Source organism: Ambystoma mexicanum, chromosome 14, assembly GCF_040938575.1.
Source record: "Ambystoma mexicanum isolate Mex_15411 chromosome 14, UKY_AmexF1_1, whole genome shotgun sequence".
Taxonomy (NCBI): domain Eukaryota; kingdom Metazoa; phylum Chordata; class Amphibia; order Caudata; family Ambystomatidae; genus Ambystoma; species Ambystoma mexicanum.
In genome coordinates this window covers 596,867,050-596,894,249 of record NC_090940.1, presented here as the reverse complement: position 1 = coordinate 596,894,249, position 27,200 = coordinate 596,867,050, and the positions used below count along the sequence as shown (strand labels likewise).

Here is a 27,200-nt window from a genome sequence, read left to right as displayed (position 1 = left end):
CAGGTTGGCCCCATGCAAGAAAGAAGAAATGTACTGGGTTATAAGATGTTGGTAAATGCTTGACTCGAAGGGGCTCAATGATGTACGCAGCCAATTCTTGCCCAGATGCCAGTTTGCCCTTAAAAGACCAGATTCACTTTAAGTTGGGTTTTATCACTTCGGGTCTGATTCTATATCAGCCATCAGCCTGAGATCTATTCACAGTAAAGTCAGTTTACGTTTAAACATCCCCAGGGTACAGAAGTCTCAACCTTCTAGACAGGCCCTTTCAGTCGGGAAGTCCTTGCCATCTTCTTTCCGCCTGGCCCGGACATTGATACTCATTTGTAAAGATCTAAAGACCATTTTGTAGCCTAAATAAATCTAGACTCTGATCTCTTATCAAATTGTTCTTTTTGTTTCAGGAGGTTGTTCTGCATGCCAGTGCCTTAGTGACTGGTTCACACAACGTAGGACACTTAAAATAAATAAAAAAATGAAGCCAGTCGGTACGCCCGAGGGGGCTCAGGAAATACATCCTTCTGGTATTGTGTTCCTGGCAATGTGAAGAATGGAAAATCTGGATAGCAAGCATGGCCATATAGATCACGCAACCATTTGGTGCATTCTGGTTGAAATGAAAGTCAGAAAATAACATAGCGTTAACTACTCGTTCCAAGGGCTGGAAAGGGTGGTAACACCCCAGGGCCCGAGTTAAGGGCCCATGGTTAGCCAATCCGGTAATCCGGGGTGCTGAGAGCAGTGGATTTTCTTTCCATGAACGTGACGCCTCCGAAAATACTCACATAAGATGGCCGCCACAGAGCTGTTAGGGGCGGCTCCCTACTGGGCCCATGCTCCATTTCCATGGTGGCCGGCAAAGGGAGACAAATCGAAGTGGCAGAGGCGGCAGTGGGCGGCACCGCCACCACAGTCAGGTAAGTGAAGCTGGGGTTAGTTAAAAAAAGAAGGGAAAGGAGGGTGGGGAGATGATGGCGCTGTCGCTGGGGGGCGGGAGGGAAAGCAGCCAATGGGCTCCATGGAACGCGGATTTGGATCAATAGTTTGAGCCTGCTATCCAAGGAACCCGATTGGCTGCTCCCCCCGCTCCCCTGCCCCAGGTGCTAATGACAAGTTTTTTTAAAGTTAAACTATTAAGAGTGTGAATTATGCATTCTTCGTTGTAGTTGCAATTTTAATGACAAAGAAATTGATATCTAGTGAGACAGCTTGAAGACCTCATTAGCATAACACTTTACCATTTCTTCCCCTCAACTCAAACTACTCTTGACTAAAGATACATTTATATCTTTTTCTGCCAGCCACTTTAATGAATGCTGCATCTCTCAGGGAGCAGTATAACTGCATGATCTGGTGCTTGCCAAAGGTGGTGGGACGACGCTGCAAAGCGCATACAGTCAGCATGATAAAAAGCCCTCCTGGCTACACAATCCCAGTGACCTCTAACCAACTGGGTATCCTAGCGACTGGAAGACTGCCTTTGCTCGACTTCCTAAATGGACCCACAGAACACCGCCACTTAGGTCCCCACTCCATAGCCTCACAAACTCTAGAAAATAGTACTTCTCGTGGCATAAGGTGGCAACCCCTATGCTGCCCAGGCCTACCAATGTTTGATAACATTTCCTAAACAAGATATGTGAAAAAAAGAATGCTGCATTGATGCCACCATATGGTAGGTGGTAAACCTCACCAACAACCAGAATAATGGACTTGGAGGTCAGACATTGCAAGGTGGCACGGTCCAATCCTCAAGGTTCATGAACTGACCTGTGGGTGTACCTTTCACAAAGTAATAGGGGGCTTGATACAAAGAATAGCTTTTTCTTTTGGAACGGATAATAGCCCTGCACATGACTGGACACTTTGTCTGCATTGTAAGTGATCTGCACATAGCCATCAACAGGATTACAATGCAACTGCGCTACACCAGGCGGCTGGGTCATCTTCGGCACATGCATATGGACCGATTTCATGGATTAAACTGTGGGGGATAAAGAACGATGATGGGTCCCGTCAGCCCAGGGCAGCTTAAAACAGTCGATGAAAAGGCCCGCTATCGAAAACCCTCAGATGAGCACAATCCAGGTGATCATAGGGAGGAAGGAGGCCTGGTGCTTTGGAAGGGAGATCGGAACAGCTCACTTGCAGGAATCTGCCAATACCCAATTCCAACGAATGTGGATTGGTTGATGTTTTAATGACCATGAACCAAAAATGCAGCTTATGATCGTATCGGACCGAGTGCTACATATATTTCTGGAAACGCATTTTGGCCAAGCACACTCCAAGGGCACAAGATACAGGTTGAATCTCTAGGACTCACACTTAAAAGGGGGCCACTTGCAAGAATGCCTGCGCATCCTCAGCAAATACCCACTTGCAGTGGAACCGATGGATACCTCAACCACCCGAGACTGAATCAGACAATGTGATTTGGGAAAGGCACTCTGGTGCAAGGTGTACAATTGGGCTACCCCATTGTCTCAGGATCATAATTCTACGACAACTGACCTTACCGTTGGTTCCCTACCTAAAGCTTCTCAACAATCACACTTCCAGTGTATAGACCCGGCCTTGCTTCTTGAACACACTCTGGGATACAGCGCTCTGCTCACTTCATGGCAATGTCACAACCTCTGGCGTGCATTGTGCCAACTCGCTTCTTGGCTATCTCCTATTTCTTCCCCGTGCGCAGGGTTCCCGTCAGGTTGCAATGTTGCTATCCTCCAGCCAACTGTAGCCCAGCAGGTGTCACTTAACCACAGCCAGTATTCCCACTCTCTGACAAGGACAAGCTCATCAAAACCAGATATTCTTATCCTGTCAAAAGCTTGTACAACTGCGCTCAAGGTCTCAAACTTGTAATGAGACAGTCGTACCCTCTGGCACGTTTTCCTGGTGGACCAGTTGGAGAGCCTCTTTTTGGTGTGTGTGTGCATGCCCTGCTTAGCCCCTCATGAAACTGCTGGTACGAGGGTTTGGCATGTCCTTATCACCTTCTCTTTCTTCCGTTCTGCAGATCACAGACCTTATCTTTTCGGTCTGTGCCCCTTATTTCAGCGTTCTAAGCACTTTTATACTACTCTGGAAATATGTGTGCTTATTTAATAAACATTTTGACTGGGTACTCTTTGGCCTTCCTCTTCGCACTATCACAGTGGATTATTCACACTTTTCCTTGGGTCATTTACAGCCATCTCACCCCTTTTTCTAAGAATTGTTGCGAGCAAGCATTCAGTTGACAAACAAAATATTGATCTTAGCCAACAAAATTAGTATTCTCAGGGTTAGAATGTTTCTAACAAATAAACATAATATCTATTCCCGATTTGCTGCCCTCGCTCCAACCACTTGGGGGCCTGATTTGGGGTTTATTCCCTACTGGACTTGCCTTCCGGACCTCATGCTACAGTGCTGTGGTGAATTGGTACCCCTAAATCCTTATTTTCCATGTTACTTCCCTTCCGTATCCATTCCAGGTTTTTGTCAGCCAGTATGCTGCTTTAATCTGAAGACTATGCTTCCCAGAATGCCTGGCGCACTGCTTCATCTCCACCCTTTCAGGACAAGGTTGGGTGGAGGATAAGCAGTACCTGTGGCTGGCAGGTGCAGCAAGCAGCACACCCAAGGTGTGTGCTCATTAGCCAGCTTTAAAAGCCTCAATTCGTTTCAGTCCAGCGCTGTCATTGATGCAGTGTTCCTGTTTGTGAATGGTCCCTGGTTCTTGGCTTAGTGTCTAGTTCCAAGTTTCTATTGTCTTGTTCCTTTTTCCCTGGATTTCGAATTTAGTGTGCTTATTGGTATTTTCTGCTTCCTGGATTCCCTTTCTGTCTTCCTCTGTTTTGCAGTCAGCCCTTCCCAGTGCTTTCCTTTTTCTGTGCAGCCCAGTTTGTCTGTGTTCTTTATTCCTTTGACTTTGTCCTATTCAGCAGCAACATCTTGATCCTTTAGCCTCTCCTCATTTATAGATTTAGTATTTTGTCCCAGTTTGCCTCTCCTTCCCTGGGTGGGGAGGGGAGGTTTTGCCTGTGTAATTTCGTTTTCCCAACTCCTGTTCATTTTATTTCTCTTGGAGTCTGTTCCAGGTTTTCCCTTGCACTTCTCCCTTTGTTCTCTATCGATTGTCAGGTGTGGTGGACTGGTATAGCCAGCTCAAGTGTGAATCCCTAGGTTTTCCTCACTATTCTGTAATCACTATTCCTACTTGTCCCTTGTCAGGTGGCTGATGTATTAAGTAGCCCTCCCTTTGCTGTTATAGCCTTTCTGGGTCCTGGTTTGATCAACAGGGTTTGTGAGCTTCACTGACATTTCAGGTGGTATTTCTCATCCTCTGAGTATTGTCTTTAAGTTACCTTATACAATACGATCAAGGGTGTTAGTTCACAGATCCTGTATGTGGACATAGCGCTGATAGTACCTGTAACAGCAATTGTGGGTAAGGAGCTTGCCGATTTTATTTGTAATCACAAGAAGCTTCTTATCGCTTTCCCCCACATACCTTTTCATATATTTGTATTCTTATCACGCTCTACTTGCACATCCTGGGTTTTAGTTTACATGTGCCTTGGTTCCTGAGTGCATGTTTGACTCAAAGCTATTCACTGTGTGATCTTGTGCACATTTTCCTTGCCATTTTCACTGCTTTTGTCCTATTATGACAGAATGACCAGCCACCTATTTCCACACTCCGCCAAAGTATTCTTAGCATTCAGATACCTTTCGCCATTCACTTGTGCACTTTGATTTGTTTGTTTGAATATTTATTTTGCATTTTTAAAGCACTCACACAGCCCACGGTCATCGAGGCGCGGTTACAGGAATGTTTTTTTTCTTTTTGTTTGTTGCGTAATTGTTTTTGTTTTAGTCGCGTATTTATAACGCGCTTAAACACCCAGAGGTTTCTAAGCGCGGACCCAGGGATCGAACTTGTGTTCCTTTGTGTCGTCTTGTTTCCAAGGCACGCACGTTGCCGCTGAATTATCCTCCCGGGACAATATGGCACATTTATGAAAGAAAGGCAGCAAAGCCTGTCCCAAGTTTGTACAGAATGTTTCCCCTGCATTACCTGTGACAATCAAATCACCAGTTCTAACATAAATGAACTCCTCGTCACGAATGGGCATTTGCAAGTAGTTTTCCCACTGGATGGCACATCATACATTGCCAGATCGTAGTTTAGCTCTGTCTATTATTCCGATCATGAGCCTATGTCTGCACAAGCCTTAGCAGCAGAAAACAACACTGTTAGGCTTACTACACAAGAGTACCTCTCTTGTTGAACCCCATGTTCCCAGGTATGCTTCTCCTCAGGTTGAACAGTTTAACGATAAAACATATAGGATGGAGGGGTTCCTTGCATAACTTCTGTTTTCTACCCTCAGTATATAGCAAACCCAGACAAAGTTGGTAAAAGAAAGAAGAAATCACAGAACCTACACGCAGTAAATGACAGTGTGCAATCAGTGCACATCCAGGTTGCTAGTGCAGGACCCAGCTCTGACGTTACCACGCCTCCCACTGTGCCTACTCATAGTGATGCACCGGTAATGCAGGATATGCTAAAAGCTAAGCTTCGGGAGTTAGACAAGAATGCGTTTCTTTACAAGAGGAAAATAAAACCATGCAGTCTTTACCGAATACACCTCAGACCTTATCCATTGTTGGGGACGTGAACACTGTTTAGGACCACATTTGTCAGTATGTAAGATCTACTGGGACTGAAAGGCTTTCTTCTAGTGCAGCACTTAATCAGGGCACAGTTTCTGACATGTGTCCTCCTGTTTGTCAGGGATTCCAGTTAGCTGAAGATGTGCTATGCACTCCTTTACCTGAGATTTCCTGTGTAGCAGCTTGTCAACACCGAGTAAGCACACACGCAAGATTCCGATTTCCAAACACAATTCACAAGGGTGGCCCACATAGATTCAGTCACTACAGTGACCTTAGGCTAAGGCTCTACTCTTGATCCAGCTGCTGAGACTGAAGTAGATGAGCTAGCTGATGTGGAACATGATGCCAACTCTGTGTTCACTCCTCCTCCTACCAATTTGGTCACTACGAACAGTCAGAGAAAGTACAGATTCCATGTTCTGATGAACTCAATCCACAATCTACAGAACGCAAAACCTTCCAGGCGATTCCTGAACTGTGGGTTGTTCATCTGTCTTAGCCTCTGAAAGTAGCAGATTAACGGACAATTGACAAAATCTTGATTAGCAGAGACTTTACTATGGGAGATTCCTCTGGTTGATTTTGACTTCTACAAAGAAAGACTGTCATCCACTCAGGAAAATGTCTGCAAAATGTACTGCTCAGTCTTCATTTACTGGTGCAAAGGAGTCTAATGCCCTAGGGGTGCCTTCCGTTCCTGAGCCACCAATGTGTCTGTCGACTTCTGAGACTTCAGTCTGTCTTCCTACAGCCATTGACTATTGTACATTCCAGTCCCCAGCTCTAGAGTCATCTCTGGCACAAGCGTCTTCAATCAATGAACCTCTGCCATTTACTCATGAGCCTCCACCATGTACGTTTTCAGTCCCAGAGACCTTTACATTCTTGTCTTCAGCTGCAGGGATAGCTCCGGTCGGGTTCACACTTGCCACAACAATATCTTCGCGGGTGAGTGTTACTGTTCTCATCCGGGCTCAGATCCCCCTTTGAACAATTAGTCCCCCTCTTCCAGGCTCAGACCAATTTCAGTGCGTAGGCATCCCTCAGTCAGGTTCACATTTGCCACAACAATATCTTCTCGGGTGAGTTTCACTGTTCACCACGGATCCCCCTCTTCCGGGCTCAGAACAATTTCAGTTCTTAGGCAATCAAAGACTTTTGAATGCGCACGGGACTCAACTTAACCCACTGCAGGACCACTTCAATTTCACTGTTCAATAATCTTTTACACGCTCTGGGGGTACCAAACAGAGACCTTTGAGTGAGCACCCACGTGGTGCTGGACCACTCTGTATCTGGTACCTATTTTGGTTTCATAAAGTTCAAATCGCACACAAGTTGTTTGTTCATACAATGTTGCCGTTTGCAACCTGGAGTATCACACAGTCCGGTCTGATATCAGTTTCTCCCGACTCACCGGCTGTGCTGAACTCGTTGGCGTAACTTTGCTGTCGGAGTCAAGGACTGTACCACAGTGGCAATCGCTTCTCCCCGCCTTGGCCATCAATATGGGAGGTCCCTGTGTACCTTTGACACACGATATACCATTCGTCAGCTATAATTCCTGGTCTTGTGTTTCTTTTCCTTGAAAGGGGTGTGTGTGTGTGTGTGTGTGTGTGTGTGTGTGTGTGTGTGTGTGTGTGTGTGTGTGTGTGTGTGTGTGTGTGTGTGTGTGTGTGTGTGTGTGTGTGTGTGTGCACATACATACATACATATACACACACATGTCAGGGCTCTGGTGCTAGTCCGTTGTCGCTCACAATGAACTGCCCATGAGAAAGTGTTGCGTCGGAAAGGGGGGTTGGGGTGGTGTTTCTAGATATACTACCTGGTAGGATGGGGAAAAGGTGTCAATGCGCGAGCTTGTCATATTCACTGCCTTTGTCCCATCATGACACTTATTGGTAAGTTTCAATATACTGACGCTTATTGAAGGAGCAAAAACATACAACACTGTAGTCTGTTTTGTAAGTACAACACCAATTTAAAACATAAGAAATCTACACTAATTATGAGGCGAGTCTCCAAAACTGGTGGAGTCAAATCAGTCCTTTGTAAAATTATCAGTTTGGCTTGCAAAAAGTATAATGTTACAAAAGGTGATACATCTCAAATGATACAAGGTAACACACATTTGGTTTCCCAACAAAGATAATACTGGCGAGGGTTTTGAGATAAGCTATCAAAATGTCAAATGCCTGTTTGGAAGGCATTAACGCTTGAATTTCAAAAATACAATGATGGAAGTTGTCTTTCCAATTGAATCTACATTGGATCAAAGAAAACGCGTGGCTGTGCAACAGACCGATTAATAATTTGGCTGTAGTGGTCACGTTGTGAAACTGCCTTGTTCTGGATCTAGGTGACTCATACAGCACACACCCAGCAAAACCAGTAGATGACTTCCAACAGTACAAACCCCAATGCAAACAGGAGTTTCACATTGACCTCCAACTCGGGCAGTGCTGCATCTTTGCCTTGCGGGCCTAGCTTTTGTATTTTAGCACAAATTGATGGAGTATAATGTGAAAACATCCTGTTTCTTGCAGGGGGGGCATCTTTTTTTAATGCTTGAATCGCTTGTGCATTACAGTCAATGACAAGTATTTTGGATGCTACAGCGGGAATTTATGAGGATTTTGAGGAGAGTCATTCTTTGTAGACATCCAATGCTTTTGGTGGTAGACAGGCATGCATAAGTAGAATAGTATTTTGGTTTAACCTCAGTATATAGCGAATATCGCCACAAAAAGGTTGGGGGGGGTAAACTTTTCAATTGTTGCTTTTGCCTCCCATGCATGGGGATAAAATGCTGTGCTGTTCCTTACTCCTCTTCCCTGTTTCCACCTTTCCTTATTGTAAATTAGCCTGTTGGATACCAACGGTGGTGTCCCTTTTTGTGAGGGGCTGTATTCCCTTATGTGGTGCTAGATAGAAGGCTTTTCATATCCAGTTCTTCTCGTATCATGCCAGGGGCTGGAACACCCTGTAGGCTGTGCTGAACGTGTTGGCTATACCTGGGCTCACAGAAATCCTGACACTGCACAGGAAATGCGAGCAAACTGTAGTTTTCTTCTCGCTTGCATATTTTATCCACCTCCCTAGGATTCAGAGCGGTTTGGCACCCCCCCAGCAGATTGGCCAGTTCCATGCTGAATTTCCACATCCGGTGCACCAAGAGACCACGCAGAAGAACCTTTAAAATTATAATTGGTTATTTATAACGCACTTAATGCGGAAGAGGTTTTAAGAGCGGATCCGGGGTTCGAACCGGTGTTGCTCTGCGTCGACTTGCTTTAAAGACAAGCGCGTTGCTACTGAGCTATCTGTTATGATTAGCTCTGCTTGCAAGAGAGTGGAATGTTGAGATGGAAGGCAGAGCGCAGAATGTTTACCCATGAGTGAGTGTTCCAGGGTGGTCAGTTGAAAGATGTAAGCCCTGAGAGAGGATGCCGGTGGGTGTCCTATTTTCCCCATGACTTATCTGACATAAGAACTGTAACTAATAAGCCCAAACTAAGTAAAGAACTTACAGTTAACAAGAAGTTGTCAGAGTCATTTGTAACCGGACCCAGAATTTAACACTATCACATCTGTTCAAGAAGTAATGCTCTCGGATCAGGCACAAGGGAGACTCCTCACTCATAGTGCTCACCCCCTTTGCTTCCGAGCCTAGTCAGATTCCACTGCAATGAATTCATGTTTACGCCACATTCTAGAATATTCACAGCCGACTCAAGCAGTTGCTCAATCATCACTCAATGGCCCAGTTGAGACACAAAGCTGGCATCAAGTGGAAATAGTACAATAACTAACAACCATTTGACTCGACATGAGATGTATGCCACCGGGTGCAACCGTCTTGTCCTCGGGGCATCACCGGGACGGTACAGCCACGACGGCCCAACCGGATACATTTGCTTCCTATATAAAGATTTCTGAAGGCTTTGGGTAGTGAGAACGGGAACCAAAGCAAACACGCTCTTTAATGTCTCAAAAGGCACACAGATGACCAGGGAGCCTTTACGAGCGAGGCTCATACAAGGGGCAGGAATGGATGAGAACCTTCTGGTAAAGGGCGCTAAATGTTAAAAAAAGCCTAAAAAGGCTTGTACCGCTTGTGGGTTTTGGGGTGCTGGCCACTGCAGGATGGCCTGTAAATTCTTGTCATCCATGAAAATACTATGGGGAGTTTGGATAAATCCTACCATTTCCACTTGTTGGATGTGAAAAAGGCACTTGCCCAGTAATCCCCTCCACGCCACCTTCGGGCAAACAAGCAGTCATCATGGAGCCATTGCAGCGATGTGTTATTGGATGGACGGGGAAAAGACGTGGATGTCATGGAGGAGTTGAAAGGGTTACAGTGCATTATGTAAAACTTATAATTACGGCAGCCATGTGAGACGATGCCAGATGGACTAAGTGCATATGCAACTGAGGTAATCACATGAGTAACACTTGGTAAATGTATTTGTACACTGTGATTGTAAATGAATAAAGTTTGGAAGGAAAAAAAAACATAAAACAATGCCTTTCTTTCCAGCAAATGGAAATGTGCTTTGCTCTTCATGGGAGACCATTGACACCTGCTCAGTCATTTCAATACAGTTACAGCCCTCACACGTTTAGGGGAGAATAGTGCCAGTATGGCCTGCCGGCCCAATCCCAAGGAGGGCTCCAGCAAAGCGAGGGCCTCATTGAGGGCTCAGAGCTGTTAACACCCCTGTCTGGCCTCAAACAAGGGGATGATAGCCATTAGAACACCGGGCCTTTGGCCAGGGCATGAATAGCTTTTTGGGAGAAATTAAGAGCCAGGAAGAAAAAAAACATCCCTAAACAGATAAATCACAAACAAAAATGCCACTTAAGTAAATAGTAAAGGTACATTACTAGTTCCACGGCGGCGGTGCCAGCAGAGGAGTGTGATGGAGCAGGGAAGCAGTACATACCCAGGGACGAGCAGACACATGAGAAGGTCAGGCAGAGATGGCCGTGGAGAGCGCGGGCCATTACTGTCAGATTGCGACTGCGTTCTGTGCCATCGGACCAGCCCCAGTATCTGCCCCGGGTGCTGATATTACATCTCCCAAGTGCCGGACACATTTTAGTCACCTCAACACCAATTCAATTTAGACTTGACATACGTAGACACACGGTTATACTACAATGCGTCTGCTTGGAATGGGGACGGTATGCAGCAGAAAGGCTTGGTAAATGTGGTGCGTGGATATGGGGGACTTTCAATTAATCAAAATGACGTCACTATAGCACATGCATGAGCAAGAGACTGTAGCATCATCCATTAAGTGGACGAGGCCTCCTGTAGTTTTACCATCATGCCATTCTGAGCTCACACCATGCACTCTTTTGGCTCCATCGAACTTCACCAGTAGGTGAGGCAGGGCAGCTGCATCACATCTGGTTTTCAACAGTAACAGAAATAAAACATTTTCCAAAGAGGTAGTCTATAAACATTTACCTGGGAGGCAAAGCGCTCGGGGTCAGTCTCCTGGTATGCATTATGAAGGGAAACATAAAAATGTAACACAGACTTGAAACAAGCAGAAAAACGAACGACGATTACTTCATGGTAACACAAACAAGCATTGCTGGGTTCAAACACACATAATGGCGGGAAAATGCATGTATTAGGCAATATAGACACGCATGGGTGCTTTAAACGCTAAGTGGGCTGGACGTATATATTTACACGTGTCCTTCAGAAAACCCAGAAAGCCCTTAATCTGTGGACTCCAGTGCTCTGGGTGAACTACTGGAGCAAAAAAATAAAAATAAATAAAAACATATGTACAGCACAATTTGAGAACTGTAGTCTTGATGGCCAACTAAAGCATTTTTGGTCCCCCTCCCAAACACCCCCCACACAAAAATCAAGAATAAGCGGTATCCTCTTCAAACCAGTCACAGTATTCAGCTTCATGAATAATCTAGGCCCATTGTTTAGTGTAGCGTCCCCAGAACCCACTACTCTGCTACACTCTGTCTCGTGGGAGCGGTTGCTGCATTGCGAGCTATTTTTTTCTGGTTAGTCACACGTGACCGGGCATATGGCGCAACAAGAGGACAGTAATCAGATTAGGCCCGCTAAACCAGGGCAGCCATGCTGCAGGAGCGAGCAAAGGGACTATTTCTGGGTCACTCCGCCAGGCACTACAGCGTGCACAAACCTCTTGAAAACTGCTTTCGTGTTCCTCCGCATATCTGAAATCCCCAATAATGAGAGACTTTCCTCAGAAAACCGAGACAAGGATCAAGAACGAATGAGTTCCAAAGCAGCCAGGAGAGTTTATTTTCTTTCCAATCTGGACTACTGCCGGCGTTGACTGGGACTGAAAGGGGGGGGGGGGGGTGATTGAAAATAGGCCTGTCCACCAATACAAACTGGGCCCACAATGGACCAAACATAACGAAAATCAATGTGCATGTGTTTAGTACCTGCTAGCTTTTTGTTTGGCAGCATTTTTAGTAAATTATGCATTCTAATGTACATTGGGCCAGTTTCGTTAGGCGAAAATACCAGCTGAAGAGTGCGTTAACTCAAACCGGCCCAGAAAAGAGGTCCCCGGTTGCTAGATGAGCCGACCCACCGGGTATGGCCCTATTAACCTATAGGTCAGTCTGACCCCGAAAGGGACTATCCAATGTTACATTAGATTATCAAGTAATTTTGTTTAAATTATGTGAACTTCTTGATGGAAGGTCCCCTTTTCTATTCTTCCCATTTACTTTTTTAGTTACCAATATATTTCTGTATTTGGAATTGCTGGCAATCATTAAATGTACACAATCTTTCCATTAGCTCAAGTCCTACTGAAAGCGAGAGAAGGACGTCAAAGATAGCGCAGGCAATCCTGGGACCCCAGAGGGATTTTATAGTAAAGCTCCTGGCAACAAGATTCCCGTTCAATTCTCAACTCCGGTGGTCCTCTATGATTAAGAGGCAGAAAAAGTTTCAGAAGCTCAAAAAGGGACCTGGAAACAGCATCTGGGCCATAATCATCAGAAATAGCAAGCGACTATCTTTCATCGGTCATTCAATTTCAAAATGATTGTTTAGGGAGTAAAACAAATAATTAAAAAAATAAAAGTAAGTCACATTACCAATGTGACTATTTAATAAGCAAGTAAAAATGTTTAACTGTAAAACAGAAAAGTTTTGTCATAAATATTTCTGTGCACAAAGTTATTCATGCATACACATTTCCCTCTTTAAATTAGGCAGTAATAATAGTAGGGTTTCTTTTTGTGCACTACTGGTCCGAACATATCCATGGAGATGTGTGTGTGTGAAAGAAGGGGGACAGGCTTCGATGGGTCTATTTCCTATCTTTGTTGGTAGAATTTGTGCTCCCTATTTTTATGTTTTGGTAGTATTTGTCTATTTTTAGGCAGTAACGTGGCCAATACACCCCTTATCTGTGGGGATGGTGCACACCACCAGCTTTGTGTACCATAGAAAATAAGCCTTCACGTGGATATGCCCATGGGCATGCCAGATTGCCACGATGATGTCCGGTCAGCGCCCCTTCAGTAGTGCTAGAGCCGATTGCTCATCTCGAGCCCGGCATCAGTTCTGGAAACATAAAAGGAGACCATAGGGCAAAGACGACACTACTGTAATCAGGAGGGCACGTGGGAGACTATAGTTAGCAGCTATATAAATGTACATTAAACAATAGAAGCCACTACTTGTCTCAAGACGATATGAACAATAAGAAACTAAAATGGTAACCAGGTTATGCTCAAAGACCTGCATGAAAGGACGGTCAAGGGGCGTGCCGAAAAAGTACGAAAAAAAGGGGTGGTCACAGCGTCAAGGGAAATGTGAGCAGAGTAAGTGGAGAACCTAGCCAGAGGCCATCCAGGCGTTGCTCATTGGGTATTAATCAACGGCAAGGGGCCGGCCCTAGAGAAAGGCACGTTTGGATCTTTTTTGCCAACTAAGGCAGGGTGCAAAATGTGCACTAGCCACTGGCTAGTGATATTTGACTCACATTTTATTGCTGGACAAACAATTTCTTATTTCACCTTAAGAAACACATTTATAAATGTAAACACCTGGACAATATAGAAACAAAACAATGATATTTTATATGATAAACTGTGGTGGGCACACCAAGTGTCTAGTGCGCCTAGGTTTGGTTTGATTAGCAAAAAACATTTAGTAGTTTGTTTCCAAGTAGGTTTTCAAATCGCTGCGTATCTTGGTGACAAGAGGAATTGCCCCAGCCTCTTGGACATAAGATATTAATAATGGTACACAGAAAAAAAAAACTCAGCCGATCCAAAAATGAATTTTCAAAATGTAATATCACCAAACAATTGATATCAGTGTTGCATTGCTGATCTAAACATTTAGATCTTCAGTTTAACGGAACCTAACATCCATTTTCGGTATAACCAATCAAAAATAACAATGTGCCCTAGTCAATCCGACACGCATTTCGATCGTTGCTGGTCTTTTTCAAGGTTGTACAGTGGCAAAGGGGTAATACAAAATGATTAAATGGTTCTTTTCAGGTCAGTGCCGGTTTGGTTTAGCTATCGGTTTGGTAAAAATAGAGAAATTGATATCAGTGTTCCATTGCTGATCTAACAATCGATTGCCAATATTCAATTTTGAATCAGCACAGTGTTTTTGTTATTCTATCGTTAATAATGTTTCACATGATGAAAAAGATAAACACACATTGCAGCACAGACCGTGGCCTTCTAATTGGTTCGACCATTAACCCAATCAAGCATTGAATAACTACAGACTTACTTTATGAAGTAGTTGCTCAAGATCTTCAAAAATTGGAATTTAACACAACAAACTAAAAAAAGGAACACATATCGATGCCGACTAAATTTCTCAAAGGATCACCAGGCTTTAGACATCGGTAGACATGATTTAATCCACGTCACCAAAATGAAACTGCAGTAATAATGACAGATTTTAGGAGGAAGCAGAAAAAAACTGCGATGACAGTCAAGTGCTGGACCTACAATAATCTGCAACAATCTCCCCCAAGTGAAGTGCTCCCAAGCCTCAAACACAAATTGATATTAAAAGAACAAAAGAGATTAAAACCTGTTGCACCAGAATAGGCCAATATAGTATAATCTTTAAATTCCTAAAACACATATCCCCATGTCCATGGCTACAATTTACCAATGTAAAGATTTTCGACCTGCGGCAGCAACACTCTTGTTCCCCTAAAAGCTATCCCTAGTATACCCAAAGTGGGATCTGAAATGCTATTTAGCTGTATAGTTGACAAAACACTGGACCAGATCCATCTCAAAGGTCAACTTCATGCTCCTGACCAAAAGATGTCTTTGAATAATTTAGGTTGCTCAACGGAATCGGACATCTTAAGAGTAAGCCAGTCAAAGTCCATGTTGGCCCGCTGGTGGACCCTGTATGCCTGGCGAATCCCATTACACATTCGCCAAAAAGTGGAAAAGCTTGACAAGCTTGAAGCACCACAAATCACAGACAAGGGGCCTTATTAGGAGTTTGCTGGTCCGGAAATAAGGGGCCAGTAACAATGTGTACCGCATCTTTGTGGAACGGCAAACTCCAAGTCTGCCTGTACGGGCTGTGATCTAGCACCAGGCCGGACCTGCCGGTAGTTGAGGCCCCTACCGGCAGACAATTGCCGCAATCACAGGCACCAGTGTTACTACTAGTGCCTGTGATTGCGGCATCCCCATGTCATGGAGTCCAATGGGACTTCATGGGAATGGGGAGTTACCACCGTCTCCGCCGCCCGTAATAACCCAGTAACATTGGATATCAGGCGGTGGAGACAGTACAGTAGTTCCCCGGTATCCCACCGGAATTCCCGGCAGGATACCGGGGAACTTATAATGAGCCCAAAGGTCTCTTGTGCCACTTGCTAGGTCTCCCCAATCGCCATTACATGAAAAGCCAAGCAGCCATGACAACTGTGGATCTGCATCAACACTTTGCAGCTACCAGACAAAGCCATCAAGAGGGAGAGATACACATTACTCCGACCATTGCTCCTTCCAGATCCACCACAATATCAAAGTATTTTTCTAAGCTCGACCTCAAATCTGAATACTGTGAACTCAAGAGAAAAGCTTAAGAGCCATCACGACATTCACAACCCACGTTTGACTCAGGAGGTATACAAGACTTAATTTCTGCAACTCTTCAACAGCTGAAGCGCTCCAAAATGCTCTCTGGGGTGTACTTGCTGGGGTTGGAGCGAGCCAAGATATATTTGTTTTCTTGGACAACAGAAGACAAACACCACCATGGCCCAAGGGCTGATTTCCAATATAACTGAGAAAGCAGCCCCACAGACAAGCATTACTATTTCATTTCCACGTTGGAATTGCACAGGCACGTCTGAACAATAAGGCATGAAAACACGCACTTAGAAGATAGATATAAAAACAGCACCATCCAGGAAGTCAGCTTTGCCTCCTCTGCTTAGCTTTCATACAGCACAGCCAGCTAACCACTACCGACGTTTCATCCCGAGACTCGCAACAATCACTAAACTGCTATGATCAGGCAAAGGCCAGCACCAGGCCTGAACATCAGCAATTCATATCTCAAGACACAACGGACACCCTTTTGTGTGTCGTGACCACACTATAATTGAAATGAGCAAGTCAACAAAACTCCTAGTCGATGCTACGTACCCTGTGCAGCATAGATGCAGCTCTCACTCAAGTGAGCAAAAACTGACACCATGAAGTTGCGTATGCAAGGAGAGCCCCAACACCAATGGAACAACGTTATTCTCAAACAGAAGAAATCACAGTCATGTGGGCAAGAAAAAAAACGTTATCTCCAAATCTATAATCAGATGCCACCACCTTGTATCGATAAATAGGTACTACAATCGTCTCCGGACAGCCTTGGTTTTACTGGTTAGGCCCTGGTCTGGTTGACCTCCTTTATTATTGACTGACCCTCAGGTCCAACTGGGGTCTTTCCTGTCTTCTATCTCTCGCTCTACTTGTGGTGTTCCCCAGGAGTTGAACCTATCTCCCTGGCTCTTCAAGCACTACCCGGCACTTGTTGCCCACTGCATCGCTACTTTCTGCTCCAATTTTCAATGTTATGTGGATGACGCTCAGCTCTCTTTCAGGCTCCTCCCTCAGTCACCTCTGTTTCTTCTCTCATACCAGACTGTTTGCCCGCAATTCAGGAATGGTGTGCAGCCAATGATCTCTGCCTTAATGCCAGTAAGACTGATATCCTCCTCATTGGGACACCCGTCCCTCCATTCCTCTCTGACTCTCTCTCTATCTATCTATCTCTGGCTGCCCACTCTGGGCCCCCTTCCTACTCCTTCCTGTGAGGCTAAGAACCCTGGTGTCATCTTCGACTCCACTTTCTCCTTCTCCCCTCACATCTCTGACGTCTCTAAGAAGTTAAACTACCAGCTGTACCTCCTCAGATGTATTCTTCCTTTTCTCACTTTGCCACAGACGCTCACTGTCTCCAGAGCTCTGGTGCTCTCTAGGCTGCACTATTGCAACATCATCTTTTGAAAATCTTCCTGCCTCTTCTCTTTGACATTTACAACTTATCCAGAACAGGACTGCGAGACTTGTCCTTGGCCTCAAGCCCAGGGATCGCATCGCTCCACTGGCTCCCCGTGGCTGCAAGGATCGACTGCAAGACCCTCTGCATTGTCTACAAGGCCTTCTGGGGCCGCTCTACCTCCAGCTTCCTCTTCCAAAACATCTTCCTTCTCGAGCTCTCTGCTCATTCACCTCCGACTCTATGAGGGTCAGACACTTCTACAAGCAGAGAGTTGGGGGCAGATCTATCTCCTCGGATGAGACCTCCCTGTGGAACAGCCTCCCTTTCTCTCTTAAACTTCAGCAGAAACACCTCCGGTTCTGGGAGCAATTCTAGACCTTCCTTTTCGCTGCCACTTTCTCTCGTCCTCTCGCCTGCTGATGCACCAGACTGCTCTGCGCACTGGTCACCTGGTCACCCTCTGAACTCGGGCCCAGGCTCCTGCATGTCTAATTGCCCCTGCACTGCCTCCGGGCTCCCCAGCACTTAAAGGTCTGTATCTGCAACCAAACAGTCCCTTCTCTCTGCACTTATGAGCCACCTCCTGGCTGCACTTGTGAGTGAACTGCACTTCTCCCTTCCCCTCCCCACTGGCACTTCTCCCCTTCCCTCTTCCCAAACACTTGTGTACCGGCGTGTTATAAAGGCCACATCATATCATACCATACCACTACAGGGGTACGACTTCACCCACAAATTCCAACCAGAAGCAGAGAATCGTGTGGACTCCCTGACCTGTACCAACAGGACACCACAAACCTTGCAGCCAGCAAAGCTCAGCAGATAAAAGAACACATGTCCGGTCGAAATGGCCGCACCAAAGGCACTGAAATGGCTAAGCTGAATCAGGAAACACCCAAAGATGAATGTTTACAGATAATCCTACAAGCAATTAAGTATGGACAATAGAAAAACATACATACTCCAAGAAAATGTACATCAGAGGCAGGAACCCCAGAAATGCCTGGCAACCATCACGTTTTTTCAGATCAGTGTTATCCAAGTCGGCAGAAGGACTTCTGCGACACCTAGAATTGTCACCGCAGGATCTCAGACAGAATAATGCCATTAGCCCCTGAAAACAGTAACGCACTGTAAAGACAAAAGCCAGACTTGGAGGAAAGGTGTAGTTCCCCAACAAAATAATAGCAAGTGGAAGCAGTCATAGCCATATGGGTCATGCGCGGCCATGCAAAGGGACTTGTGATGCACACCTAGCCATTTTCTCACAAGACCGAGGAGACAAACCATGGGTTAAAGTGAATAACGATTTGTTTGCTACTTAGGGAAAATCATTTGCTGGTCAAGACAGTTTCTCATGATATCCAGAGGTTGAACTCCTGCAATCCACATCGGCTAAAGCAGTTGTACCTAAACGTGAGAAAAATCACGAGTCACAATATAAACAATGAACTAAAGAATAAGAACAGCTCTGGTTTAAAAGAAGATCATTGTGACTATTTAATTGTTTAAAGCATAGACCTAGCACGAGAGTAGCGGAGACCTGTACAGAGTGTGGGTAGCCAGCTTTTGGGCTGCAATCTTTAAACAGTAGCACAGTACTGTGAGTTGAGGTATGTGTGTTGTTATGCACGTCCATTGGAATTAGTCCTTGGTCTGGTGGTGTTGAAAACACCATGTTATGAGAGATTTGCATAATTGGACACTTGTGGGGGCATTCCGAGCAGACACTGGGACTCAGTTTCAGAGGGTGGGTGTATGAAATGTGAAGGATAGCTTGCGGGTCCTCTCTTTGCAGAAAAGTTGTTATACAACTCAAGTAAAGCCAATTTGCTGCACGAGGAGCATGTGCCACCAGATATGTGGAGCTTTGCCGCCAGGTATGGTACTCGTGACTGCTTTGTAGATGATGCATGCAGTCTTAGCTCGTTTGGTGGATCAGGGCGGAGTCTGAGCTGTTTTGCTGTTAGATCTTTCAGCTGCCTTCGACAGAGTTGATCATCCTACCCTGATCTCCGATTTATCTGCAGTGGGTCTATCTGGCCAAGTTTTGGTGTTGTTTACCGCGTTCCTGACCGATTGCTCCCAGTCAGTCTCTCTTCCTCCTTTTCGCTCCAAACCTGTACTGTTGTCGTGCAGAGTCCTTCAGGGATCCGCTCTTTCACCAATATTATTCAACATCTATATCAGGCCTCTTCTTCTCATCTTATCTCATGGGTTTCGGTACTATTCCTATGCCGATGATACACAGATCTTGGTCCGTCTGCATCTCATTTGATCTGATACGGCAGCTCGGCTTAGGAGGTGCCTTGAGGATCTGGGGTCTTGGATGGCGGCACACTGGCTAAAGTTAAATGGCAGTAAAACTGAGGTTTTTGTTGGTAGCAGTTCCCACCTCTCGTTCTGGACAACTGACTTTTGGCCTGCATCTCTCGGCCCTTTTCCTCTGCCCCCCCACTCAGTTAAGAATCTGGGGGTAAATATTACTTCTCTCTCGATGGATGAGCAGATAGCGGCAGTAGGTAAGGTCGATCATTTTAAACTGCTTATTCTCTGGAAAGTTCTCCCATTTATTCCGGCTAAATTTCAAGCTCCAGTGATGGCCGCTCTTGTGTTGAGAGCAGTGGAATATTGTAATTCATTGTACACTCAGCCACGTTTCATTACCAGCCATGTTCAACTTCTTCAAAATGCTGCTACCAGGGCTATTCTCCATCCTCCGTTTGGGGCTCAGAATGTCTCCTCTGCTCAAACAGCTCTACTGGCTGCCTATTGAGAAGCGGATCCTTTTTAAGTCCATGTGCATCGTTCATCGTGCTTTTTATGGATTGGGGCAGAACAACTACAAGTGAAAGTTTCGCACTATGTTCCATCTCGTCTTCGTTCTCAGTCAGCCCTAGTGGTTTCTGTCCCTCACGTCAGACTTTCCCGCAGGGCGTGCTTTTTCGGTGGTTGCAGCCAGGGCCTGGAATGCCCTTCCTCTTCCTCGCATAGTTGATCATCTCACATTTTGCCGCTCTTTGAAGACTTCTGTTTTGAACCTTCCTAAATACTGTTGCCTACTTGCTGCCAGCACCATGATGCCTTTGGGCGAATGTGAGCTTAACAAGTGCCTTTAACATAACAAACAGTCATGAACAGTATCCTGGCATGGAGAAGAAGCCAATGTAGATTACGTATGACAAGGGTAATTGGGTCAAATTTCCATGCACCTTTGCAACGCCGTAGACTGCTTTTTGGGGAGCCAAATGTGCAGCTTGGAGCCCAGTCAGGAGGGCAATTCCCCATCAATGTGTGAGATCACAAGGGCCTGCAGTACGACCCAGGAGGTCCTGCAGCGGGATCAAGGGTTTGATTTTGCAAAGGGTGGAGATTCGGAGTAGGGCTGTTTCGGCATTCTTGACTATGTTTTTTCTGGAAGGAGAGGCTGTCGACAATGGTGAAGCCTAAGGATTTTGCAGAGTACAAGAGTTGTGTATTAAATCCTTCTGGTCGCATAACATGGAGCCATTGTTGGACAAGTTGTTGTTTAGTGGGCAGATCGATGAGGACAAATTCAGTCTCGGAGGTAGACAGTCGACATCCAGGACTGATGGCTAGGTAATCGCGGAGACAAGTGATGTCATGTGTGCTATTTACTCTCATGTACAACTGACTATCATCCACGTGTTGGTGGATGGCTATATTGGGACATTTGAAGAGAGTGCCCAGAGGCTCACACTACGAGAATGCCTGCAGGGCTGGTGCTCCCAAGCACCGGCTCCTGCAGGCATTGTTTTTAACAGAAGCATTGTTATCAATGGTGCCAGCGCTTCTGTGTCCTCCTTCCCATGGGTTCTCAAGAAGCGAACCAATGTTTCGAGGTCGGCGGCAACCTCATTACAAGTACGAGTTACTGCCGTCCTTGTAATGAGGCCCAATGTAAAGGTTAAAAGGGATTTGTGAGAGGATGAAGGCGTGGGCGACTCCGCAGGAGACCTGGAGCCGGTTCAAATGCAACAAATTAATCTGGACTACATAGATCCTCTAGGAAAACTTCACACCAAAATGACCCCATTATTGTCACAAGTGGTGACGCCTAATGTTTCATGTGTACTGTAAGGGCGCAGAAATATGGGTCTGTGTCTGACACAGTGGTGGCATGCTTGTTGGTAAAGACTTTTATTATTATAAACATAAAAGAAAAGGAAAAAAAATATCTTGCACCCGATCTATGAGGGGTTGCACTACCTCAACAAAAATACTAAGGACTCGTCAGGATGTTCGTAACGTAAAATGTCCACCATCCTGCGTCCAAACCTATTTCCAACTCTTACACTAAACTAAGGAAAACTCAGTGTCTTCTAACAACTTCTGGACGAGGCCTTTTAAAGTTCAGTTCACAACGTGAAAACACAACGAGTAACAGTTAGCAAGTATCCAAAAAGGGGGTAATCCCTTCCCCTGGTTTCCCACTCAAAGCTGTGGTGCTGAGTCTGGTAAACTAGCCTGGCAAACTGGACTGTAGAATTCCGAACTCAAGCAAATGTCTCTTTCTCCTAAAGTGTGTCCTCAACCCCTTGTTTTAATCTCTTTCACTTTTCCCTGTTGGTCCCAGATCCCTCTGGGCTGTCTCGGGTTCTCCCAGACGCTTTTGGCTTTCTCGGGTGTAATAAATATAATGACTACGTTGTGCACAGGCACACAACCTGCTGGGTTAACTACACTGTGCATAGGTACACAGCTTCCATAGAGGCACTTTGCTTTCGCAAGCGATGATCCGTATTCCCCGGTAAACAGACATGGGATGGTACAAGTGCAGAACAATCTTGTCTACTGAAAAGAGAGCATACTAGCAAAGCTCCCGAGAGACAGTACTAGATATATATAATATATATTCAGGCGTTTTGGCAGTTCACATGCAAGGAACGCAAGATTGTGCTCTATGTAATGTGTAACCTGTAACTTGCATTTTTTTCCCATTCTTGCTGAATGGCCATGCTATCTACTTATTGCTAAATAAATGCCAAGTTAATGTGTTGACTTATCTATAGTGAGTTCATTGCATTCCACAAGAGTCAAACTTGTAGCAGGCATGTGTGTTTGTTTCGGGGCTGGTTCCAGAAAAGAGCGCACACCATTGTAGAACATCGGGTTCTCCCCGACTCTTTCTGACTTTTCTGTGTGGGTCCCAGACCCCTTTTGACTTTCTCGGGTTCACCTCAACTTGCTTTGGTCTCGGCCCCTTATAAGCATCTCTTCCTTCTGTTCCAGTCTCTGACCACTGCGGCTTGTGTAGGTCTTGCACACCTTCATATTGTCCCCAGACCCTGATGTGTTGCACTATCCCACTGAACCGACCTGGTATACTGCCCTGCCAGGTACAGTTCCGCACATGATATGTTACACAGTTCAATTCAACGGCTTGGCTCCATGAGGCATCCCAAGTGTTTCTCGTGCTTGGGTTCGTGGCAGCACCTCGGCGGATTCGTTCCACCGTTTCCCCGGTCTACAGGTTCTTCACTCTCGGATTCTCAGGGGCAGGCATGTCACGCAAGTTAATCCATCTTCTAATTTGTATTCTGTATGGCCAAAAGACAGTCTCCAACAACTAGACTGCATCTTCTGGTTCACATCAATAGTTCTCATTTCTCCACTGTACTGAACTGTGGATGTCTATAGAGTTCATTTTCACTCTTCTTCATTTCAGTATCCGCTTGAGACTTAACTTCCTCAACTCTACAAAGGTGACTGCAAGTGTGGGGAACTACTCGGTACCGAGTGGTATTAATGGAATGAGAGGGCAGATAGGAAGGTCGGGAATACTGCATCCTCCCAAATTAATTGTCACTGGTCCCATGGAGGATTTCCCTCCCCATGAGATCCACCCACGAGAACCCTCCCCAGGGGGACTAATGGGTAGTTGCCTATCCTCCCTGGCCTCATGGGAAAGGGCTTCCTCCATGGAAGCAGTGACAATACCCTGGGATTCGTCACAGTACCTTGAACAAGGATTAAGTAGTTTGGCACACCAAACCAGAACAAGAAGTCTTATCAATCTTCGTGCAGCTACCACACCATGCTGCATACCTCCATTGATTGACACCTGCGATACTGCCGACAGGCACTCTTGCTGTGACAACCATTCTTGCACACTGCTCATGGTCCGTGGATAACATTGAAATTGCATATGAGAGCTCCTGCCACCCCGCGGTCATAATGATCACAGTGAGGTGACACTATCCTCATCAAAATAGGCATGTGGAAGAGAAACAGATTCTACTGTTTAAAGCTACACTGTTTACCATCACTCACAGGCAAGGGATCCAGGTGACAACAAATGGTGCAGAAGGTCCAGTCACCAGAAACACGGTGCATTCAAGTAGGCTCCTGTACCAATAGTCAGCACCAGCAACGACAAGCCCATCTATAAACTAAATTGCAATTATAGTTATAAAACATAACTGATGAATTAAGACCCAAGTAAATGAACCCGACACCCACAATGATGTGAACACCTGTGATAGTAAGATCAGCATCATTGTACTTTATGTTTTTTGATGGATGTGGTAGGCACAGCTGTGACATGGCTCCATGCACCTCCAGAAGGAACGACAGAAATGCTGGCTTGGGCTCCTTGCGCTCCCACATCACATCTCAATCTCCCAGCCAGAAAACCATGGCCACATGTAACACCCCCATGCCTCATATTTTACAGGCAGGAAGGTTTGTGCTATATAAAACCGAATTTAAAAAACAGAAACACTGCTCCCACGGTATACAGTCTTTTCAATGAAACATTTTTCATCGAAAGATGTTTCACCGAAAAATGTTCATTGAAATATTTTTTCATAGAAAAAATCTTTTACTTAATTTTTTTAATCTAAATATATATGTATATATGTTTGGGTTGGGTAAAGGGTTACATTTTGAAAACAGGGGTTTGATGGGGGAACCCCAATTGAAAAAAAAGTGGTAAATTCGCTATACAGGTTTTCGATGAATAGTGTCATAAATCTACATTAGGTGAAAAAGTTTTCAATGAAAAATGTTCGTTAAAACATCCCAAAAAAATGTGGTGAAAAGACATGTAACCGGCTCCCACACATAAACCCAGGAATGGCCAGTGAAAGTAGCAGGTCACTGCGCAAGAAAATAAAAGCGTCTGCCCTAAACCAGGAGAACCAGTAACAGGCAGCAACTCCATCAAACCCCTCTGCCTGGCTCTTTACACACAACAATACGACTCCTCCATCTAAGAAGGCGAGAGAACACTGGTTTACAATTTTGAAGGGTTACAGCAGGCAAATGGGATTACATTACTACAGTTGAGAGTGAAATGTCCCAACCTGGATAAGAGGGTCACTTGGGAGCATTCCTATGAGTGGTCAGGGGTTCTCAATGCAGCTGGCCATTGTACATTTCAGAGACCTCCTTCGGTAGATTTACCTGCTTCCCTTGGTTATAGGGTTCGCCAGTGCATTAAGAGGGATGCTAAATTGAGGGGAACTCTCAATAGGGGGCATGGCTTAACTTAGGCCACGCCCCACAATGAGAGCCCCCCCCCCCTCACCAAACAGGAGGAGGAAGGGTGCTGGTGAAAGCAGGGGAAACGGGGCAACTGGCATTACCTTTGGTGCACCCATTTCCTCTGTGCTGGTCGCACCAAAGCTGTGACACCAGTGCACCCCAGTTTTCACATACAGCAGGCAGCCCTTTCATTCAAGGCGCTGCGTGATTAAAAACCACGGGCTCCTTGAATGAAAGGGCTGACTGCTGCGTGATGACTCTGTACTCCGAAACAGGAGGAGGTCTGGAGGGCCCAGTCTCGCCTTTTGTTTCCATGTAAAGAGTCATCACGCAGAATGAAGCCTTTTAACCGAGGTTTCATGCTGTGTGATGACTCTTTACTCAGAAACAAAAAGGAGAGACTGAGCCCTCCAGCCCTCATGCAGTTTCAGAGTACAGAGTCATCTGGCAGCCCAAAGCCACCATCACACTGTCTGCAGATATCAGTACTTCCAAAGTGCTGACACCTGCAGGCAGTCCATGTAACCGTGCAACACTTCAGCTACACGGCTCTTGAGTTGTCGGAGTGGCTGGGGCTAGTCGGGGTGGGCGCTGGCTCGGGAGCCCTATCTGGATACTGCAGGGCTTGGCCCCTGCTAGCTCAGTCCCGCTTAAAACCCTGGGTTTCGCCCTTGAGTTCCTCCTCTGGCCCCTGTACCTAGAAGTGGCCATGTGTAGAGCCTTTCCTCCCTGCTGTAACTAGTCCATCTTCACCTGTAAATGGACGCAGTGCCAGGGGCCTGACATAGGTGATATGACAACCCCCTCCAATGTACCTGGTCAATGGAATGGAACATTACACAGTAGACTAGGCTGGCCAGGTGTTTTGGACTACAACTCCCATCAACCCAGGGCAGCAGTGCCAATGGGCAGGAGTCAAAGGAATCGAACTACAAATACTTACACCATCCATCTCTGTGTCTGGTCCGTCTCTATCGTTATCATAGTACCAGGTCTTGGTGCACGTCCAAGTCCCTGTACAGGTTCCACCCCTCCCCCATATCAACAGGGCCGCAAGACACTGTACCTACTGGAGGGGACATCCGCCTCCACTGTACCTGGTCATAGGGCGCGCCTTCCAGCACCTCCGCACAGAGCAGAGCGCAGCGTGAGAACTTGCGGCGCCGGAAGCAGCTCCATGCCTGAAGCAGCGGGTCCATATCCATCCCCATCGCGTCTTTGACAGCCTGGACAAGCGTCCTCCCTGCCCAGCAACCGTACTCCACGTCACGGGCGAGTGGGCGGGCGCTTCACAGGGAGCCAATCGGATATTCAACTGAAATCACGTGGGCGGGTTTAAGAAATGTCGGATGTCAAGTGAGATCTAAGTGAGCTTTCCAACATGGCGACTCCTGTACAGTTCTAGTAAAATCTAGAGCGCGAGCTTCAATATCTTTAAAAATGTCCCTCAACGGGGCCATGCTGGTGAAAAAACTAGCTGTATAGCCCTACACCTTCTTTATAATTTGAAGCAAAAAAGTTGATAATTCCAGGGCTAAATCGGAGTAGTAGGGGACCTGAAATATGTAGGAGTTCATTTTTAATTTTCCCCAGTGGTTAATGCGGTGCAAACCCTGCGGTCCCGTAAGCCCCCACCCCATACATGCCAACATTCTGTGACCAAAAATCTGTAGGAATCTTAAAGCATAGCTCTCAACTCTCACGCTTTTGGCGGGTGTCACCCACCTTGTAAACAGCTGACTCACCCGCCAATCCTCCAGCACGCCCATTCATTTCAATGGGCGTCTCACCCGCCAAAACTAAAATCGGGTGTTTTCACCCGCCTTTGCGACCCAAATGGTTGAGAGCTATGTCTTAAAGTTTCAAAAATAGTCAGGCGAGAAGGCAATGATAGGAATAGGGTGCGTCAGCAGGGGGCGTGGCCAGCGCGCATGCCGTAAAGACAGACCTCCACGGAGCTCCGTCCGCGATCCTGAAACTATCGCACAACTTACGCTGAAACCGGGTCTACGAGACTTACTAAGGCCAGAATAGTGTGGGGGAACCGATCGCCAGCACCCGACAACAACTTTGGGTGGAATCGGAGACCGAACGGCGGAGAACGGGAAGCCCGAACTCGAGTCCCCCCGGGATTCCAAGATGGCGGCGCCCGCCGCAGAGCAGGAAAAGGCCAGCCTCGGCCCCCTGGGTCCCACCACGAACTGTTGCAGAAGGGGGCGGCTGCTGCGGAGGAGCCTGTCGCCGGCGGACATCTGAGAGCGGGAGGCCGGCGCCAGCGATTGCCAGTGTCGGCTGCGGAGGTGGATGAAATCGCGGCGCGGGCACGGCCGGGAGGAGGTCGCATTTGCCGCGGACGCTGGAGCGGGGAACACGGAGCAGTTCCGGCGGTGAGAAAACGCTTGAAGTGAGATTGGGTCCCCTTTACAACACTCCCCAGCGGGACCACCCGCAGTTTACCTCACGCAGTCCCAGCAGCCTG

The 27,200-nt window shown here is 46.2% G+C and overlaps 1 protein-coding gene across 2 annotated transcripts in view; it reads right to left on the bottom strand.

Moving 5' to 3' along the window:
• TTC8 (tetratricopeptide repeat domain 8) overlaps positions 1-25,991 on the bottom strand; it is a 108,859-nt gene extending 82,868 nt beyond the window's left edge. Inside the window, exons 1-2 of one of the 2 annotated variants that reach the window (XM_069637957.1) lie at positions 25,819-25,991; positions 11,156-11,185 (exon numbers count right to left, since the gene is read on the bottom strand). In XM_069637957.1, the coding sequence (XP_069494058.1) occupies positions 11,156-11,185; positions 25,819-25,932 (144 nt within the window). In that variant the 5' untranslated portion in view covers positions 25,933-25,991. The remainder of the gene's footprint in view (positions 1-11,155; positions 11,186-25,818) is intronic. The other variant, XM_069637958.1, reaches the window with a different exon arrangement.
• Positions 25,992-27,200: the final 1,209 nt, after the last annotated feature.